At 44.5% G+C, this 18,851-nt stretch overlaps 1 protein-coding gene across 2 annotated transcripts in view; it reads left to right on the plus strand.

The window, feature by feature from the left end:
• The window catches only part of LOC146783261 (uncharacterized), a 633,740-nt gene that overhangs the window by 293,030 nt on the left and 321,859 nt on the right, over nt 1-18,851 (plus strand). For both annotated transcript variants that reach the window (XM_085633763.1, XM_085633764.1), the window contains exon 4: nt 5,561-6,532. In XM_085633763.1, the coding sequence (XP_085489889.1) occupies nt 5,561-6,532 (972 nt within the window). The remainder of the gene's footprint in view (nt 1-5,560; nt 6,533-18,851) is intronic.

Consider the following 18,851-nt stretch of genomic DNA (forward strand, 5'->3'; position numbering starts at 1 on the left):
GATATAAGGAAACTTATATCGGTCGTGAGAGGTGAAAGCACCAACTCACACAGTCTGCAATGGCAGGTCTGTAGTCACAGTTTATGTGGACTCCCATGGGTGGCATGATACATGCTTCAGCCCATGGGTACCTTAGTACTATACAATAGAGGCTTACAAGGGTACACCAGTAGACAATTGTGGAGGTACCAAAGTACTTACCAATGGCAGTTTAGGGGAGAAAGCACAGTTACTGGTGTCCTGATTGACAGGATCCCAGCAGACTAGGTCAAAAACACACGAACACACGTACACCAAGCAAAAGGTGGGGATAACTTTAAAAGCAAATCCCACTTTCCTACAAATTGCCTTTACCTTGTAATGGTAAGCTCTAAGCTTCCTTGAATTTACAAATACTTATCGTCAATTCATCAAAAAATGTGTAGAGATAACTAGTGATGTTATATGTGTTTTAAAAAAGGAAAATATGAAACAGATACTTACATGTGCTCCAATCTTAGGTCATCCCAAACGTTCAGAGAAGTTTATTGTGGAAACAGATGTCTCTCAAATTGCATTTGTGACAGTTTTGTCAAACAAGAAGATGATGGACAAGAACATCCTGTCTTTCTATGTTTTGTCAGAGTCTGAACAGAATTACAAAGATAACTTTTCATGCCTTTTATGGAATGGATATATCTTTAAATGAACATTGGAGAAATGTTTGACATCCAAATCGATCTTAGTAATTTGCAAACTTTAATGCAGGAATAGTCCTTAAGATAGATGAAGGATTTTGTTGTTTCACTGCATGATTTTACTTTCACTTATTTTCATGGTTCAAAGAATGTGTTGGTGGATGCTCTTTCCCATCGTTATCCTGAGTCATCACTTATTTATGATGAGCCTGGATTTCCCACAACAGTTGGCAAGGATAGGTTAGTCGTTGTAGACAGGGAAAATGGCTTAAGAATAGATGGAGCAAAATAAATTAGAAGTTTGTCATCTAGTTCAAAGAAATGAATTGTATTTCAGCCGACAAGCTATTATTGTGCCCACCAAGCAATTAGAATTGGACGTTAGGAAAGGAAGTCATGACTTTGCCATTTCTTGTCATGGAAGAATTAGTACTACTTTGGATTTAGTATTTGGTGGCCAACTGTTGAGTCTGAGGGTTATGCTTGCCTAGAATAATTTCTTACATTCACATCCCTTTGGCTACTTGCCGCTATTACCAAAAGCTCCTGAACATTGGCATTCAATTTCTACAGGCATTTTCTAGTGAAGGATACAGTATAATATATTTGTTATATTTTCTTTAGTCATATCCTGCGCTCCTTGCTATTATTATTGAACGAAATTTTTGCTTTTAGCAGTTGGAACTTCTACTAGATTCTATTTCTGGATATTATTACTTGCCTTTTTTCTCCTCTCAGGTGACAGGGGAAGTTTGATGCCATGCTAATCTCTTCCGTTTTTTTTGTTGTTGTAAAATTTTGATTGATTTGCGTTTTAACCAAACCATTTCCACATTTGGTACAGTATACGTAGCAGATGGTACACAATTCTGACAACACATCGTGGAATACATATTACTACGCCATGTCAAAATATCCTCAGTTTTAATCTTTATCTTCAGTTCAAGATTGCCTGGGTGTTTTTAACCCCTAGTCGTTTTTCTTTTAATTGGAAGCCACGTGTGGAAGACGGTTAACACCTTTCCATTCTGCTATTCTTTGCAGTCTGACACAGTGCTTACTGGGAAGAGGGTACCTTTCCTTCAGCAGTTAGCGAAGGGACTCAACAGACTTCATCATTCATTCCTTAATAAGGAGGCAGAAAGTCTATGCGGCATGGCTCCCAATATAAATAGGAATAAAGACACAAAGGGCCCGATTCCGATCCTGTATTTTTTTTTCCCGTCCGACTCGTATCGGTAAATTTTTCCATACAAATCGTACAAGTCCCGTCCGACCCGTGAAGTACGATTCGTACGGGAAAAATACAACTTATCACGATCCGATTTGTACGGATCGGCCTGATCCTTACAAATCGGATCGGGAAAAGTTGTACCAGACGGACCCGGACACTTTTCCGTACAAATTGTAAAAGTGCAGTCCAACATCGCGTACCCCAACATCACGTATGTACGGTACGTACATACGCAATGTTGGGGTATGCGATGTTGGGGTACGCGATGTTGGGGGTACGCACAGTACATACGCGATGTTGGGGGTACGCACAGTACATACGCGATGTTGGGGTATGCGATGTTGGGGTACGCGATGTTGGGGTACGCGATGGGGTACGCATAGTACATACGTGATGTTGGGGTACGCGATGTTGGGGTACGCACAGTACATACGCGATGTTGGGGTACGCACCGTACATACACAATGCATGGGGGTGTATGCCTGTACGACTCGTACCCCTGGGGACTGTTGTGGCTCCCGTAAGAAAAGAGCCGTACGCAGTGCCGTAGGGACGAATCGTACTTGCTGGGCTGGAAACCGCTGCTTAAATACATACAGACGTCGGGTGCAAGCTGTTCCGGATCAGAATCTTTGGTTTATTTTAGCTGTATGGTCTTTTGTATGATTTGTATGGAAAGAGGCTTTCTGTACGAATCGTACATCCTAGGTTGTAAGAAAAGTTTACCGGGTACAAGTTGTACGGGAAAAACGCTCCATACAACGATTTGTACAGCCTTTTTCCAGGATTGGAATCGGCCCCAAAGAAGGGTCAAGGCACACAAATCTTGCACTCGTCAGTACAGAGTAATCACAGTAAAAATGTATCTACAGTATGGTGCAATGAACCAGAGATGTAACCCCACTACACCCAAACCAAAATATACAGGGTGGTTTAGCACTCAACTTAACATTTAAATGAACAAGCAACAGAGATTTTAATCCATAGCCCACAGATAGAATAAACAGAGTGATATCTTCTCAGTAAATCATTGTGCGAGTTATTCTTCCTTCGAAAAATAATTCTTTATTCATTAGTTGCTCTTAAAAACACAGCATGCAATTGATAGCCGACGCGTTTCGTCCCCCTTGGACTTCTTCAAGGCTATAAAATATATACAAAACATAAACTTATTTACAATACATACAAAGGTTAAAAACAACATATATTTACACTGTACAAAGAACCAGACAGTACACAATATACCAAATACATAAACAAAAGACCATATACACATATTTATACAGGGAGAAAGACCATCACATGTATATTGGAATAGCATTGTTTAAAGTAATCATATCTTATTCAGTCCGTGTGCAGGTTTTCAAACGATAAGACCACATTTTCTGTAGACAGCTGATGCACATGTCGGTTAAAGAAAGAGAGGGCTCAAATACATTTCGAATTCTTGACAGATTACTATTGTAAGCTTTCTATTGAAAACACATGTAATCTTCCATACCTTAGCAAGAGAATGGTATTTCCCACATGTACTCCATGTCGTGATCACTAGTATAGATACAGTGATGTATTGAATAGCTTTTAAGAATATTAAAGAAAGGCTTACCATACTATTACACATATAATACACAGTTTAAGGACACTGATAAGTCCCACTATAGAGAGCACTAACCTAGTCATTTGTAATATTGACACTCAAATGTAATAAGCAATGATAGCAGGTGTTTATACGAAGTCTTATATTTCATGTCTACTCAATTAAAAAACATTGAAAAATATGCAATTGATCACAAAATTCGTTTGCCACAAAGCATGATACCAAGTATTCTATATCCATTGTATTCTGGAAAGAATATATAAAGAATTGTGTATATAGATATCATATCTACACATTGTAGCTACATTTATGCAAGGACAGCATCAACACCTTATACAAAGGGAATGAGGCTTGCTGCTTCCAAAGTGCAGGTTAAAGAAACGTTCCCACAAGTAGAAACGGGTCCAGTTTGTAAAGCTAATATATCTGGTGCCATTTAAGGTGAAAGAGTAGTCTGTGTATTGTAAATAAGTCTATGTTTTGTATATATTTTATAGCCTTGAAAGAAGTCCCAGAGGGACGAAACGTGTCGTCTATCAATTGCATGCTGTGTTTTTTAGAGCAACTAATGAATAAAGAATAAAGAATTTTTTTTCAAAGGAAGAACGACTTGCACAATGATTTACTAAGAAGATATAAATAGGAATGTTTTTCTAAATATTGTCAAATTGTATTCAAACAGTACAAGGGTATTTTTCGTGTGAAAGATGCTCACATTCTTGATTGCCATGCTGGCTGTGAGAAAGCGAACGGGAGGGTCGAACCACGCGGGCGAGCTGGGGCCAAGCCCTCATGCATTGAATAAGGTATCATTGTTATTGTCACAATTGCAAATATCATCGAATTGTGGGGAGCAATACGGATAGCTTACGACATAATCGTAAACGATACTGTGAGCAAGGTGTTTGTTATATTCATATATTGGATTCATAACTGAAATAAAGTTTAAACATTTTTTTTTTTAAAAGATGCTCACATTCAAAGGCTATACTGTTGAATTAAACTCTTGTCAAAATAAAACTGAAAACAGATTTTCTAGAGAGTAAAATGAAAACCACTTTGAAGTGTGTCCATATCCTTCGTATCATAAACACACCAGACTTAATGGAAAAAATCCTGATGTAGATTAAAAATGGAAGAAGGAGCAATTTAGAGTTGATTTCGGCGATATGAACACTCACATCACACTCTGGGCAGCCTATCCACTTCATGTGACCTAAACTCCAGTCAAAGAGGTTGAGGATCTTTACTCTGATTTTTTTTCTGCACATCAAGTGGTAGTGAGTCCTCGAGCTCTGTACAAAAAGCATTACTCCATAGATAAAACCCATTTTCTACTTTGGGGTTTTCTTTTGTTTATAGGAATTCTCTTCACCCCCAGCATGCAGAAGCAAGAATTGTTCTCGTTGCCCTGGCCTTACATGAAGTTTCACCCAAAAGCCTGACCCTATCCACTGTGAGCCTTTACCCTTGATTAGCGTGACCACCTCACTCTGGGTCATTAAAGACACTTGCCAGTCCTGAACCTTTCACATGCGAACCTTTGGTTTCAGATATGTTAATTTATTTAGTTCAGTGGACGCTAACCAAGACTAAAACACCCATAATGCATTATGATATTACACGAAGGTTCAGGCCTGGAAATAGTGACCCTAAAGACTTGGAGGAAGGTGGTCATATTTCCCATAAAACTGTACCTCTACACTACCTCTCGCCTTCTTTCTTTCTGCACTACTAACTGTAAAACCACCAGCATGTACACCTCTCTGTTGCTTTGCCATTGGATTTGCTTTTTAAAAATGACATGTATGCACATATGCATGTTTACATGGAACAATGCATTACTTTTGTATGTCTCTTCTTTGTTTCTCATCAAAGGTCAAAATACTCCACTTGTTTCATTGGGGAGGTGTAGGGAGTCTCTACTTTAAACTCAAAAGTCAGTTCAGTTTTATTTGTAATGGTGGGGGGGCATCTGTATATGTGAAGGAAGTGATGAGCATGTACACTCTTTTAATGTGAATTACTTACATATTTATATTTGTTATGCAGGTAGTTCTACCACCTTGGCATGCTAAGTCTCGCTTATCTGTATCAGATGTTGGTTGCGACTCTGCACAGAAATCATGTATGTCCTCCTCTGAGAAGTCTGATATGACGTGGGGGTCCTACCACGTGCCAGAACTGCTGTTTATTGGCAGTGTGAGCAGCACTACCATTGACCATACAGAGATGAGCTCCTCGTCATCCTCAGTTGCCACTAGTTGTACTAATATTGGCCACACACATACTGAAATCCCTGACAGGCATATCTGCTCTACCAGTGGGCGATACACCCAGTTTCTGGACTTCCTAGATGATAAGAAAGTTTTCTGTACACTCCAGGGTGTTGTTGAAAAGGCAATCAATTTGTTGTTGAAGACAAATAGGAATGAAAAGAATAGCTCCATGGTCACGGTTGATTCCACTGATTTACCAGTAAATGACCCAAAGGTAACAAGTGTAAACAGCATTGAAGTACCTATAACACAAATCTACAATGCAGAGTTTCGGCCTCCGGAATCAGGACCTAAGCTGCCTGATACCCTACAACTGCCTGGACCAAACACCCCACAAGTGCCTTCCGAAACACAGCCTCTACAAGACTCCACACAGAATTCTGCAGTTCAGCCACCTGCACAGGTTCCACAACCTCAGCCCATGTCACAAATAACAGAACCAGCTTTACCAGACCCTGAAACTGCCTCCACCCGTTCGAGCCAACCAAGTGCAGTTACCACAGAACCACAACAAAGTGCTAATGAGACATCTGCCTTTATGTCACCTACTCCCACCAACTTAAGCACCACCACTGCAGAGATGGAACAGACTTCAACAGCAAAAAGCATTAAAACCTCCTCAACAGTCAGGACAAAGTATTCAGGCAGCAGTCGTGTTACTTCCACATCCAAGACAAAGCAATCCACATCTAAAACCAAGGACAAGGCACGACAGAAGAAATTATCAAATCCATCAGTACAGAAGGTAATCTTACTTTTTAATCATATCTTAATAAGGTTATTAAATGTTTGAGAATGCATTCTTTCCACCTTAAGACTTATTTTTCTATGCCATTTATGTGCCCTCTTGCATGCCAAAGGGAATATGGTTTGTCAAAGAGGACATTTCTGTTTTCTTAAGACCTATGGTAATAACGTCATTGAATATAGTTTTGATCTTCTTGTTCTATTAGGAATGTATGTTTTGAGTTCTTCATACTTAGATACTTTTAGATAGGTTCCTGAGTGAATCGGGAATGTCATTGAAAAGCCTGCAGTGATCTATGTTTTAATTCTTCTGAATGTTTGACGGAATGGAAGAAATAGAGCTTTTGTAAAAAGTTGCTATAAAGTTGAAAAAGAAAGAATTCAGGCAAATATGTCAATTGTGTGCCAAACATCCAGCAGTAAATCCAAATTAGCAAAAATTACCTTCTCTGCTAATTAGGATGGTCTTCTTTTCCAGACATGGTCATAGTCCTACAGATCAGACTCATTTTCAATGTCTAACCCTCTTACAGTACATGGTGGGCTCAAAGAATCTTGTGTATTATTGCTTCTGGATCAAGCTGATTCCTCTGGGTTAATGAAGGATGCTAAGTATATGTATAAGTCTCAGGAAATGTCAAGCATTGGAGCATTCTACCACTCCCTAATGTGTAGAGCGGCATTATACAAAATGATGACGCTCCGACAGTTGATCTACGTGCTCCAAAATACGCCCTATAGAGTCCCTCAAGATTTTTTCCAGACAATTGAAGGTGAAGTCCTCACCTTGTTGTGGCGAGGTGGAACATCGCAAATAGCTCTCTCTCTCTAAGCTACCGAGAGGGCTTTATGAGGACGGACTGCTAATTCTTGATATTAAAAAATACTACTGGGTGACCCAGCTGCTTGTGATAAATGACCGAGTCTTCACAGACAGCCGAGAACAGGTATATAGAGTGGACAGACAATCAATGGGATGTGGCAATCACAAAGTGCTCTGCTATCGGAAGAGGAAAGAGAGCGGGCTACCGCAACATATTCAGACGGTAGTCAGGATATGGAGGGAGTCAACAAGATTCCTGGGCTGGAACTGGAGATTCAGAAATATGACACCATTGTCGAACAGTGTTCTGCTCCGGGAAGTGGGTGGACTGAGAGGCTTCTCAGGTTGGGAGCTGATAGGAATAGATCATTTGGGGTATGTTTGGCGAGATCAGGCCGTCATAACATTTGACACACTCAACCAGGAATATGAATTGAGGGGAACGGAAAGGTACAGATACCAACAGCTGGGAAATTCCCTGAAAAGACACATACAAGAGGGGGAACAAATGCCTGAGGTTTCTTTTTGCAGAACATATCCCAGAATGGGCGATTTCCACCATATACTCAAAACTGGTCAACAATTTCCCGGATCCCCTGGTAACACTGTGGATGGCCTGGGTGGGGATCTTGGTGATTTTGATGCCGATGATTGGCACAAAGCCATCCAAAGCCCACATGAGATTGCAATGCGAGCAGGATTTCGGCTGGCCAAGCTTCAAATTTTGCACCAATCCTATTACTCAAGGACCAGACTCGCTAAAATTGGAAGGTCGCCCACTTCAAGATGCCTCAAAGGTTATGGTTGGGAAGGTAGGTTTTTTCATACTCTTTGGGAGTGCCCAGAGATACAGGAGTACTGGAGAGGGGTACTGGAATTATGTCCAACTTGTTTTCACTAGAAATCCCCATAGATGCAAAATGGCTTCTGCTAACAATATCAGGGAAGTAAAACTGGCACAAATATCAGAAGATCTGGCTGATACTGGCTGCAGGGGTGGCTAAGTGAATTATAGCGAGAGCATGGGGCAGTTCAGATCCACTCAGTCTAACAAACTAGAAGGCCGAGTGGGAAAGGTGTGGGGAGATTGGCAGACCTACAGGGGATTTTGACAAGGATGGTTTAAGACCTAGGGGGACAATGGCTCCAAATTCCGGAGGGAGAGTGGGTGAATGCCATGCAATAAATGTTGGGCAGTAAAAGCGCCCATATAGCTCCGACGTTCTGCTTTGAAATACTGTTATTTTTCACATGCTATGTGTGTTGATATCCAACATGTCCTAATGTAAACGTTTTGGTGAAGAGCATAATTTAGTAAAAAGAGTTATAAAAAAGAAAAAATACATCCGTCTCTAAGGTTTTGTAGACCTAGATTTTGTTTTAATTTTGTTATTGAGCACATTGTTAATAAAGTAATAAAACAGACCAAACGTCATGGCATTCTCAAGCTGCATGATGCAATGTACAACAAGGGTATTATATACATACTGACTGGGGTTCTGGGGACCCAATGCTCCATCTTACCCTCCAATCAACAATACTAGATCCAGGTATGTATCCCCATCCCAAGTTTGTCATAGGCAGCCCTGTCTGTGCATCAGTTTGTCGGGTAGTACCCGTTCTTATTACAATTGAGGGAACTTCACATTCCATCTCTCTTGATTCCTGACAAAGGTCTCAAATGAATGTTTGTGGTCAGCCTCTAGCCCAATAATGAATTCCTCGGCCAGCATACACCAGTCCATGTTGTTTATCCATTGAATAATAAGGGGAGACACTGTCCCATAGTTAAACAACATCCCAGTTTGCTACGATCAGGGCAAAATAAAAGAACAAGAGAGTATATTTGGACAGGGTTTATTTCTTCCAGATTGGTGGAAGTGCCACTTGTGGTATTATGTCTGCATAATTTCTCTGTCCCTTGGTATCTGGAGTATCACCTCCCCCACCAAAACTGTTGTAGTTGTGAACAGTTCCACCGGATGTGTTTCAGTAAGACTCTTTGAGAGGAGTTACACAAACAACTATCTTTGTCAGTTCTTCTAATCTTATACATCCTAGTTTTTTTTAAATAAGCTTGATGCAAGATCTTTTATGCACCAAATGAAAACCTGTACTGATGATGACCTCCCCAGGGTAACTGCCTTCTTCGAAACAATCTGCCTTCACCAATATTCCTTGATCCCTTTACCATTCATCATTGAGGACTAATAGTGGACCCTTACTATTGTTTATAAGTGTCATATATATGTGGAATATAGCATATTTATGCAGAGAGACCACCAGAACCCTATATTGCACATTAGATTTGTCCAGTTGGTGCTGCAGGTACTGTCCAAATTTAGACAGTGTTGTTAAGCTGTTGATATTGCAGTGGTTGTGAATTATTAAATTCAACTTGTTGCTGGACGCCCATAAAGGTCTTTACATGTGATTCCTCGTAATGCTCTGCTTGTAACCTCACATATTACATGACTCATCACATGTTCAATGAATGAATTGATAACATCTCTAATTACATCTGGATTGGCTTAATTGATAACACGATGCATGGCGAGGGCGTGAGTTATAGATTCATCTGACAGAGACATCTAACCCCAGATTCCTTACCTTTGAACTTCCCAAGCATCAGACTGGATACGGATGTATTTTCTTTGAGCAATACCCGTGAGCACCAGTAGGTGGCATCAGTGAGCTCTGTGTGACGTTGTTGGTGTCGTCTCAGCGGTTGTGACGTCCATGTCACCTGTATAGGTGTCACCTCGGCTCGTTGACGTAAGTTCTTTTCTTTCTGCACCAGTTAGCGCAGAACCATGAATAGAGCTACCCTCTGTCACTTTTTGACAGGCTTTTTTCCACATTTTGTCAACCTTTTTTGGTATGTAGGATGTCCAAGAAGGCTTCTGGATTCAAGCCGTCTGGTGCCTGTCACCACGCCATGTCGGTAACAGATCCACACCTGCTTTGTACTTGGTACCTAGAGTGCAAATACGACTCAGAGTCGTACTCCAACTGTCAGACCATATCTCTGAAAGCTTTTAGGAGGCTGTCCCTAAAGCTACTTGCGGCCTGGCACTTGTTACCGTGCCGATTGTCTTGAGGTCTCTGTCTCGGTCGAGAGGAAGGTGCAAACAGCACTCCGGTAACCCTAAAACATTATCCTTCCACTTGAAGTCTTCGAGTTGGACAGGTAAGAGGCATAAAAAACACAAGAAGTAGAAGCGTGCTTCGACTTCTCTCTTTCAGTCGGCTGACGCTACAGAGGAGCCTCGGCCTTCTAGGCCTTGTTCGGCTGAACGTGGGTCAGCTCCATGCTCCCATGTCTTCCTGGGAGCCGGAGCGAGCAGCGCCCTGCTCAAAGAATTTTATGACACTATGTGACTCGCATTTGGGCAGTGTGATCCTCTCGGCATGCCTTCAGGAACCTGAGGCTCAGGACGAGTCTTCATCGGATTCCGCACCAGCGGCTCCGTCCCCAGCGCCAATGACAGAACCCTTTGGTCTGAGGTCGGTTCCTCAGCCTTATTCTGAAGGGCTAGGAATGGAGGAAGTTTAGGAGGGGTCACTGAACCCTTTCTTTACAAGACCAGCTAGAGCATGAAATGGGCTGGTACGAGAAATTGGGTAAGGCTAGTGGTCTGGACACCTCTCGAAATTCTGGTCTGCTTTCTCCCCTGACCGTGGCTATGTAGGAGGGAGCTTCATATGCTATGGTGGTACGAAAGGCAACTGAGGTCCTGGACCTTCAGCTTCCTTCTGTGGCAGTCAAGACCAACATCTTGACAGAGATCCTGCAGCCGGGTGACTCCTACTTTGGAGGCCCCTCCTGCCTTTCAATGAGGCCTTGACTAATGTCCCACTGAGAACCAGGTCGAAGCCTAGCACAGGGCTCCTGTGAATAGGACAATTGCCCGCTGCCATCGACTTGCACCGGACGAGCTAAATTTCCCCACCAACCACCCTACTCGTGAGCTTGGTAATCCAAGTCTCTACAGCTCAGGGTTCATCTCATTCCGCACCCATGGACAGGGAATCCAAGAAGCTGGATAGTTGGGGCAAGAAAATCTTTTCTTCCACCAGCCTTGTATTGCAGTCGATGAACACTGCATACCTATTGGGCTGTTACTCCCACTCCTTGTGGGAAACGGTTGCACAAGTGCTGCCACAGGTCCCAGAGTAGGCACAGGCCATCCTCTCCCAAGCAGTATCAGATGGGAGGGATGTGGAAAAGTTTGCCACTTGTTGTGGGCTTGACATGACCAATTCGCTGGGCATAGAGATGTCTTCGAGGGTGGCTGTTCAACACCACACCTGGCTGAGAACTTCTGGTTTTTCCTCAGATGTCCAGGCTTCCCTCATGGACTTGCCCTTTGAAGGCACTTGTCTCTTCGGAGACAAAGCAGACATGGCGTTAGAGCGCTTTAATGACTCACGGGCTACGGCCAAGACCTTGGGCCTCTCAGTAGCCATAAGTCCCAGTCTACTTTTCGCCCTTTTCATGGCTAAAAAAGGGGCTTTCCTCCACCGCCAGTCATACCCCAGCCAGAAGGCTGCGCAAATTCAGCAACCTCTGCGCATGCGCGGTTTGTTCCGACCCTGTGGATCGGGCGGCCAAAGGTTAGGTCAGTCCACCACCTCCCCACACCCTCAGCCTCTAAACCCTCCTAGTCCAGCCTTCAAGATGATGGGTGGCCAGTTGGTGGCAGGATCAGTCATCACCTCCACCACAGGCAAAACATCACATCAGACAGGTGGATTCTTCAGACAGTCCGAAGGGACTACTCTCGCCCCTTCAAGACTACCCATCTAACTTACGACTGGCTGACAGAGGATAACCTGACTTTGCTTCAGGAGGAAGTCTTGACTCTTTTGGCCAAGGGAGCCATAGAGAGAGTTCCAGCGCCAGAAGTGGGCTTTGGTTGTTATTCATGCTACTTTCTAGTCCAAAAGAAGGAAAAGGGCCTGCGACCTATCCTAGATCTCTGACCCCTCAACTTCTTCCTCAAAAAGGGAAAGTTGAAGATGCTCACTCTAGCTCAGGTCTTGTCTGCCCTAGACCCTGGAGACTGGATGGTAATGTTAGACTCGCAGTATGCCTATTTTCACGTTTCCGTACTGCCTGCTCATCGGGTCTACCTGAGATTTACGGTAGGCCAGGAGCACATTCATTTCATGGTCTTACCAGCGCTCCTTGGGTGTACACCAAGGTGATGGCAGTAGTTGTAGCTCATCTGCGCAGATAAGGGGTGCCAGTCTTCTCCTATCTCAACGACTGGCTGTTGAAGGTGAGCACGCCACAGGCTGTCATCTGCCACATCCAAACTGAGGCAAACCTCCTGCATTTGCTGGGGTTCTCTATCAACATGCTGAAGTCACATCTGACTCCCTCTCAGACACTCCCTTTCATCGGAGCTGGTCTGGTTACAGTGTTGTTTGAGGGCCTATTCTCCCGAGTTGTGAGTCCAGGTTATTCAGGCTTTGATACTGATGTTACAGCCTCTATTCTGGATTTTGATGAGAATTACTCTGAGGCTGCTGGTCCTCATGGCCTCCTGCATCCTGCTTGTGACACATGTCAAAATGGCATATGCGGGTTCTGCATGGTACCTGAAGTTCCAGTGGTCATAGCATAAGGGGAATCTCTCTGACGTGGTCCAGATCTCGGAGGGAACTGCACAGGACCTGCAGTGGTGGCTGACCAACCGCGATTGGGTCAGAGGCACACCCCTCTCCCTTCCCCAACCAGATCGCACAGTAGTGACTGAGGCATTACTCCTGGGATGGGGCGGCCATCTGGCAGAGGTGGAGATCAGAGGACTCTGGTTTCCGGCCAAATCTGGACTCCACATCAACTTGCTGGAGCTCCGAGTGATTCCCTTGGCATTGAAAGCCTTTCTTCCTTCAATCAAGGGAAAGCTGGTTCAAGTGTTCATGGACAACACCACTACCATGGGTACTGCAACAAACAGGGCTGGGTGGGGTCTTGGAATCTTTGTCAAGAGGCCGCATGGCTGGAACAGCAGGGCATATCCCTGGTGGTTCAACACCTAGCAGGTTCCCTAAACGCCAGGTGGGACTAACTGAGCCATCAATGACTAGCGGATCACGAATGGCATTTTCATCCGCAGGTGGCCCATGGTCTCCTTCAGCAGTGGAGAGAGGCTTGGTTAGATATGTTCGCCTCTGCAGAGAACGTGCAATATCAGCAGTTCTGAGTGTAGGAGTTTCTAGGGTGGCTCTCGGTCGGAGACACTTTTCATCTCGAGTGGAGCTCAGGCCTCCTGCACAACTTTTCGTCCATACCACTCCTGCCCAGACTGCTCAAGAAGATCAGAAGCAACCAGACCCAGATCATTCTTGTGGCTCCAGACTGGGCACGGAGAGCCTAGTATCCAGAGCTTCTACAATTGAGCATCGATCCTCCGATCAGGCTGCCCCTTAGGGTGGTTCTTCTGTCGCAGCAGCAGGGGAGGGTTCTCCACCGAACCTGTCAAATCTATGCCTTCTTGCGGGGAGATTGAGTGGCAGCACTTGATATCATTCAACCTTCCTCCGGAAGTCTGTAATGTTATTTTGGCAGCCAGGCGTCCTGCTACCAAGACTGTGTCCACCTGCCGGTGGCACAAATTTGTAAAATATAGCGCAGAAAGATCTACTGATCATCTTTCTGCTTCCCTCTCTCAAGTCCTTTTCTTTATTTCGACCCTTGCCCAGCAGGGCTCTCCTGTGGGCACCCTCAAAGGGTACCTTTCGGCCCTGTCTGCCTTTTTGATGCTGCCAAATCAACCCTCTTTATTTAAATCCCCAATTGTAAATAGATTTCTGAAGGGGTTTATACATATGTTCCCTCCTGCCCCTTTCATCATGCCTCAGTGGGACCTTAATTTGGTTCTCATCTTCCTGATGTGTTCTCCGTTCGAACCTCTGCCCGCCAGCTGCGTAGCATCAAAAAAGCCTTTTAGTGGCTAAAACGTCTTCACTGAGGGTGAGCGAATTGCAGGATCTGTCATCCAAGCCTCCTTACCTGACCATCTATTTGATAAGTTAGTGATTTGCACTAGGGCCTCTTTCTTACCGAAAGTGGTAACACCTTTCCACGTGGAGCAATCTGTCACCTTGCCCACTTACTATGCTCCTCCACACCCCTCCACTGTCTGGACTCCAAAAAAGAGTTGTTGTTCTACCTTGACCGCACTAAAGAGCTCTGAATAGACAACCAGCTCTTCTTGGGGTATGTTGGATCAAAGAATAGTTGTGCTGTGCAGAAGACAACTATCTCACGATGGGTCGTCCTCTGCATCAAAATTTGCTACACTCTGGCCAAAAAGCAGCCTCCTGAAGACTTAAGGGCTAATTCCAACAGAGCTAGGGCTGCTACCACAGCGTTGCAATGTGGTGTTTCGGTCCTCGACATTTGTCACGCAGCAACATGGGAATCCCTGCTCACGTTTACCAAACTCACTGCTTGGACAGTCATGTCCGAACAGACAGGCTTTTTGGCTTCTCTGTCCTGCAGGACTTCCTGGTCCAACTTGTCCGTAGTCCCTCCTCTAGGGGTGGTACTCCTTGGGTATCTATTCAATGGTAAGGAATTTGTGGCTAGTTGTCTTTATCAGATGGACAAGTTACTTACTTACGGTAACGCCTTATCTGGTAGAGACATGATCTAGCCGCATATCCTTACCGACACACCCATCCTCCCTGCACTGCGGACAAGTTTTTAGAGTCAAGGCTGTCCCCTTTTAGGGCCCTAGTTGTTCAGAAACACATCAATGTCAGTGCACTTAATGGCTCCGAGCTCCTGGCATAGAAAGTCATGAAATTGTGTGTGTATTGTCTTCCCCTTCCGTTTGCTCCACCCCAGGTGTTGATCTGCGCTGGGGTGTCAGTTAGCAAGAGTGAGGTAGTAGGACTTCAGGCCAAAATATCCTGAGGGTGTTCGTGTAATCACGTCTCACACAATCCTGATATTTATGTTGTCAAACAAACGCACAGTTTTTACCGAGAAAGTGTAAGCTGTACGACATGGTGCAGCCAATGTTTTAGCTTGGGTTCTTTTTTTGGGGGGGGAAACCAATTTTATTAAAGTAAAAGCACAGAGTCACCGTTAAAGTATTACATTTCAGCCCAGTTTTCGTAGATTATAGTACATCAGTATTCACATACAACAGATTTTTAATGAATTAGAAGATCACTATTTCGATTTCTCCTCATCGCCATGTCCTCTGTTGGAGAAGTGCAGATTTCCCCCTAAAAGCATTCCACCACCCCCGTTTTTTGTCCCACTTCTTAGGGCAGCCCCGTTGTTTATAGACCTCCTTCTGCGCAAGCATGCATCTATCCATCTCAGCCTCCCACCCAACTGTCAATGGTCATTGGTTGGATCCCCAAAGCATCGCTATAGCCCGTTTTACCAGCAGGTACCCCAGTGCCACCCATTGCTGTTCCAGGTCTGTCAGGTCGGTGGCCTCCCATATATTTAGGATCCCCAGTCGTGGCGATAGTTGAAAGTGTTTACCTAGTGTGTCGCTCATTTATTTGGTTGCTCTGTCCCACAAAGGACGTATAGTGGCGCATTCACACAGGATATGGTAGAAAGTACTATCTTGGCCGCATCCCCTAAGGGACAGCGCATCTGCACGACTACCTATTTTGGCCAGGAGTACTCTGGAGAGATAGGACCTATGGAGTATTTTTTAGTTGTATGAGGCGGAAGCGGTGATTTATCGCTGTTACCCTGGGGGACATTAATGCTGTTTGCCAATCCTCGTCCTCAATTGGCCCCAAGTCTGTTTGCCAGTGGTCTCGAAGAGTTTGGAAGGAGTCGGGTAAATTATTGCAGAGTTTACGGTAAGTGCAGGAGATTGCTGTTGTCAAGAGTGGTTCAGTCAGCAAGCGGTCTTCCAGGGGGGAAGAGTCTGGCAAGGAGGTCAGGTCTGGAACGTTGGTGAGAAGAGCATGTCTGATCTGCAAATATCGAAAGACTTCTCCTTGTGCGAGAGCATGTTTAGTTTGTAATTCTTTAAATGTAAGAAGTTTCCCCTTGCTGACCAAGTCCCCAATATTAGTTATGCCAATGGTATCCCACTTATCAAATCCTGCGTGGAAGCAAAGTGATCCTTACCGCTGAGATGACCACAATGGTGTGGCTTTTGTGAGTTTATCTGCCCATCCCAGGTGCTTAGTGGCCTTGTGCCAAGTGGCCACAGTTTGTGACATAGGCCCTAGGTATCGGCCTTGTCGGACCTTGCTATAGAGAGCACCTAAATACCCTTTTTGGCCTGTTTGGTATTGTTCTAAGTGGAAAGATGGGTTTGTGGGGGATCCATAAATCCAATGATTAATGGCCACCAGCTGTGATGCCCAGTAGTTGTGGCGCAGATCCAGAAGGGCAATCCCTCGGTCATACCACCCCTTCGTTAGCTTCTGGAGGGCGATGCGGGGTGCCTTCCCGTCCTATAACAAGATACGTACTTCCCCTTCATTGGTGGTAAAATAATTGTCGGCTATAGGGAACGGACAGTTTTGGAGTACATTTAAAAATCTAGGGAGTGTAAGCATTTTAAATAAGGCCGCCCTTCCTAGAAGGGATGGGGCAGCGACCTCCAGTGCTTAACATCTTCTTGTAACCGCTTGAGGGGACCCAGGAGTTTATGTTCATAAAACAATTTGGGGTCGGGTGTGATAAAAATGCCCAGGTATTTAAAACCTTCAGTGGCCAATTCGATTGTGTAGCCACGAGGTAGTCTAGGCGGGGGGCGATGTAATAGATACAATACAGAATTGGACCAGTTAATGGTATATCCTGCACATTTGCCAAAGTTAGTTATGACGTTGAGTAAGCTGTTAATGGAGGCTCGAGGGGATGCCAAGTATAAGAGGATATTGTCAGCGTATAGCGATATTTTATCTTCTTTATCTTCGCACCACCGCAGTCCCCGTATAGAAACATCTCGCCGTATCCAGTGGGCCAACGGTTCGAGAGTCAACACAAATATTAAGCGGGACAGGGGGCAACCTTGCCTGGTACCCCTCTGCAAAGCGAATGTATGTGACGTGTGGTTATTCACTCTGACTTGGCCTAACAGTTCAGTGTAGAGCAGTGCCACCCATTGTCGAAACTTTGGGCCGAAACTAAACTTTGCCAACACTTCGAAGAGGTAGGGCCACTCTATCGAGTCAAACGCCATAGTGGCATCTAAGGACAGTATAACTGCATCCTCCTGTAAGTAGGGCTGTCTGGCTAGGACATTGTGGACCCGACGGATGTTTACGGCGGTATTTCAACCTGGTAAAAACCCTGATTGGTCTTCGTGGACCAGAGACGGGAGGACCGCGATTAGCCGAGATGCAAGAAGTTTGGCCAATACCTTGGCTTCTGAACTGATTAAAGAAATGGGCCTATATGAGCCACATTCAACTGCTGATTTACCTGGTTTTCGTATGACGACTATAGAGGCCAGCCTTTGGTCCAAGGGAAGGATACCTCGCTCCAGACTTTCGTCGTACATATTGTTAAGGTGTGGAGCCACTTTAAGGGCCATTCTCTTGAGGAATTCAATCGGAATTTCATTAGGTCTCATTGCCTTCCCGGAATTAATAGCAAAGATAGCTTTCCAGATTTTTTCTGCTGTTATGTCCGCATCCAAAGCGTCTCTGTCACTGTCTGGGAGTGTATGTAGGTTCATTTCCTCCAAGAGCTGACGATAGTCTTCGGAGGAGGATGTGGTTCTAGAGGTATATACTGCCTGCAGGTGGTCCGCAAATGTTTCTGCAACTTCCCGGGGGTCTGTCACTTGCCTCCCACCCTCAGTTAAAATTTCAGGGACCCATCGAGTCGCTTGATCTCGTTGCTCCAACCACACCAGCGTTTTGCCGGCACGTTCCCCAAGCTTGTAAACTCTATGGCGTGTGCGAAGGAGTTTCTCCTGGGTCTTTTACCGTGTTAGGGCTTTATATTCTAGTTGCTTATTTCGGAGTTTGTGGGCCGTGGCTTCAGTGGGAGAGGTATTGTGTTCTGTTTCCAAGAGGAGTAATCACTCTCCACTTGGGTCAGCTGTTCGTTTTGATTACGGATATACCCTATCTTCAGTGCTAGGGCACATCCTTTAATTACTGCCTTATATGCCTCCCATATGGTGTTCGCCGAATCGATAGAGCCGATGTTTTCGGTGAAATAATGGTCTGTGTGTTCGGTTAGGTCGTCTTTGATATCTGAGATTGTAAGAAGCCATGGGTTAATAATTATGTGGCCTCTGGTGTAGCGCTTGTGAAATGTAAGTTCAACCCTAAGAGGAGAATGGTCAGAGATACCTCTGGGAAGCCCCTGGGGATGTTGGAAACGACCTATATCTCCAAGGGAGGTAAAAAAAATAGTCAATGCGGGACATACTTTTATGTGCATTAGAAATTAGAAATGAACTATATCAGGATTCAGTGTGCGCCAAATGTCAGCAAGTCCCATTGCTTGAGTGAAGTCCGCCATGTATGTACT

Source organism: Triturus cristatus, chromosome 11 (assembly GCF_964204655.1).
Source record: "Triturus cristatus chromosome 11, aTriCri1.1, whole genome shotgun sequence".
Taxonomy (NCBI): Eukaryota; Metazoa; Chordata; class Amphibia; order Caudata; family Salamandridae; genus Triturus; species Triturus cristatus.